Source organism: Echinops telfairi, unplaced genomic scaffold (genome assembly GCF_000313985.2).
Source record: "Echinops telfairi isolate 266 unplaced genomic scaffold, ASM31398v2 ScPeMD7_7412;HRSCAF=8450, whole genome shotgun sequence".
NCBI classification, from domain to species: domain Eukaryota; kingdom Metazoa; phylum Chordata; class Mammalia; order Afrosoricida; family Tenrecidae; genus Echinops; species Echinops telfairi.
The window spans coordinates 3,743,095-3,746,188 of NW_022111312.1; the positions used below are offsets into that span (position 1 = coordinate 3,743,095).

General features: G+C 53.2%; 1 protein-coding gene across 1 annotated transcript in view; it reads right to left on the reverse strand.

Annotated features, from left to right (window-relative positions):
* Window positions 1–3,094, reverse strand: part of SLC8B1 (solute carrier family 8 member B1) — a 14,643-nt gene that overhangs the window by 10,142 nt on the left and 1,407 nt on the right. The window contains exons 5-7 of the mRNA XM_045296700.1: window positions 2,769–2,936; window positions 1,823–1,930; window positions 3–25 (exon numbers count right to left, since the gene is read on the reverse strand). Of these exons, the coding sequence (XP_045152635.1) occupies window positions 3–25; window positions 1,823–1,930; window positions 2,769–2,936 (299 nt within the window). The remainder of the gene's footprint in view (window positions 1–2; window positions 26–1,822; window positions 1,931–2,768; window positions 2,937–3,094) is intronic.

A 3,094-nucleotide genomic window follows, 5' to 3' on the forward strand; every position in this document is an offset into this window, starting at 1 on the left:
TCGTCCTCGGAGTCTGAGAGCAGCTCTGTAGGTGAGAGGGGTGCACATGCGAGTCCAGCTAACAAGGTCTCCCACCGGACCACCGCAGTGGTCAGTGTCCAGGGGGCAAGGGTCCATCCAGGCCGGCTTCACTCTGGATTTCGTAGCCATTTCCAAGGTGGTCTTTGGGTCTGGGAGAACAGAGTTCAAGTCCCGGCTCCCTCTCTTGCCCTCTGACCTGGGAGAACCTGACCTCCGGAATCGGGTTTCCTCATCCAAGAACGGAACACAGTGCTTTCTCAGCCTCCAACTGCTATAGAGCAGGGCGTGGTGAGATGACGCACACACCCAGCAGACAGAGAGCACTCCGGAAGTTACACACGTGTGTGAGGTACTCGTGCACGTGTGTGCCCTGTGTGAGCACTTGTGTGTGTTCGTGTATGTATAAATGTGCGTTGTGTAAGAGCCCTGGTGGCATAGTGCTTGTGTGTTGGGATGCTAAATTCAAGGTCAGCAGTTTGAAACCACCAACCTGCTCCTAGGTAGGTAGACGAGGCTTTCTACTCCCATAGAGTTACAGGCTCGGAAACCCAAAGGGGGAGTTCTGCCCTGTCCTACAGGGTGGTCGTGAGTTGGCATTGACTCCACGGCAGGGAGTTCGTTTTCTTTTAGTGTGTTGTATATGTACTTGTGTGTATAAATGAATTTGTGAATGTATGTAACTGCATGTGTGTTATGTAGGCATTTCCATGGCTGTGCATATGCCTTCAAGCGTGTGGTGTTTATGTGTGTTGTATAAGTATTCGTGTGATGTGTATATGTTTGTGTGTGTTTTATTATATACATATTTTGTATGTACATTTTATATATGCTGTGTATGCACTTGCATATGCCTACATACATGTGTTATATATGAGAGTGTGTGTGTATGTTTGTGTGTTGTGTATTTATTGTGTGTGTGTGTAGTGTAGATGTGTGTTGTATGTGTGTGTAGTGTAGATGTGTGTTGTATGTGTGTGTAGTGTAGATGTGTGTTGTATGTGTGCATATGCATTGTGTGTATGTGTTGTGTATGTGTTTTGCCTATGTATTTGTGTGTAGATGTGTGTACGTGTTTGTGTGTATTTGTGTGTTGTGTCTAGGTTTGTATGCTGTACACACATTTGTGCATGTGTGTTATAGGCATACTTGTGGAAGTGCACATACAAGAGACCTTCAAAAAGCCTGAGAAGAGACTAGAAAGATGATGACAGTTCTGCAAAAACTTTGAAGTCCCCTGGGATGCATGTGTATGTATGTGTGTTGTGTACGTATTCATGCGTACATGTGTGCCTTTGGTATGTGTGGTCCTATATGTATTTGTGTGTCAAACATGTATCTATGTGAGGGTTGCATGTGTATCATGGGTGTATGTGTGTGTTGCACATACATGCATGTTTGCATCTGCATGTGCGGTGCATGCATTTGTGTGCATGTTGTGCATGCACTGTGCATGTATTTATGGGTGTTGCCATGTATGTAGGAGTATGCATATGTATGTGTGTGCGAGTGGTGCATGCATCTATGTGCACAGAGGTGCTGGATCTCATCCTAAGCATAGCAGGGAGTCCCTGTAGAAGCCAAGCACCAGCTGGACAATGTGCTATAAGGACTCAGAAGGGGAGACTTTACCTGAGGCAAAAGCATACAGGTGGGTCCCCAGAAGTGTGGGGCTAAAGATGTCAAGGGGATGGGTTTGGCGGGACCGGAGAACATGTCCTCACAGGAAAGACAGCACATTGTGGGACCCAGAGGTTCCCACCCACTCTTCCTCTCTGCCTCGGGGCTCGATTCAGCCCCTTACCTGGAGTGCCCGGCGTGGAGTACACCAGGGCTTTTCTCCGCTGCCATCGGTAGAAACAGGTGCAGAGGACCACAGTGAGCACGTAGAACAGGTAGAAGCCCAGGTAGCCTGCAGACCGGGAGGTGGGGGGGGCAGTGTCACTGTGTCCATCAAGGGCCCAGAGAGCCTGGCCCTGTTAGTGCTGGCTGGACACACGGCCGAGGCTGATGGCCTGAGCCCTCGTGCCCACTCTCTCCTTCCTCGACCCATCATCCCCACACCGCCTCCTGGCCCTGGCACCGAGAGAGTCCTCAGAACCCCATTCATTTGGGTGCTATTAATTTTGGGGCCTATCTGGCCCTCACTGACCTCTTGCCCTGTCCCCGCCCCCTCAACTCCCAGCCCATGGAAGGGATATTTCCCACCAAAGGCAGTTCCTGGGGGGCTGGGGGGTCTCAGCACTCCATTACAGCCCAAAAAACCCAGACCAAACCCATTGCCATCGAGTCTGTTGTGACTCCAAGACTCACAGGGAAAACCATGATGGAGGGAAACCGCCCCCAGGGTTGCTGAAGCTGCCATCGCGAAGGCAGGGGTTCACCAGGCCTTTCTGCCTCAGCACCACTGGGTGGTCCAGAACCAACAACCTTCAGCTGAGCAGCTGAGCTTTTGGGCCTCTCCACTGACGTCTCTTGCCTCCCCCAGTACCGCCCTCTCCCCACGCTGTGGGCGATGACGCTCAAATCATCCGAACAGAGTCTTTGCAGCCAGAAGTCTGATGGTGGAGGTCAGCTGCACAGCGGGCACATCGCCCTGGCCCTGGCCCTCCCAGCTATCCGGCTGGGCAGCAGCTCTGCCACTTTGGTGCAGAAGGGCTCAGCTGGCCACCTCTTCGCCTCCCTCTGTGCCGGGGCCTCCTACCGGCCAGCCTGGTTGGGGGGGCGCGTCCGGCCCCATGGTGGCTCACCCAGGGCCCAGGATAGGGTGACATGGCCGACGTAGAGCGTGAGGAAGGTCAGGAAGACGGCCACCATGTAGAAGACGATGTCCCTGAGGAAGGGCCTGGAGGCGGCCAGAAAGGGCTGCAGGATGGCGATGCCGCCGGCCACCACCGTGGTCACCAGCACACCGGCGCCTGGAAGAGAGGCCACCTGTCCAGCCATGCTGCCCCTGTCCCCCACCCCCCCACCACCACCCCAGGGGACCATATTCCTTCTACCACCAGAATGACAGCTTTTGCTGGATTATGTGGAATAATCCCACCACCCTGCCCAGCCGTCTCTCACCAAACAG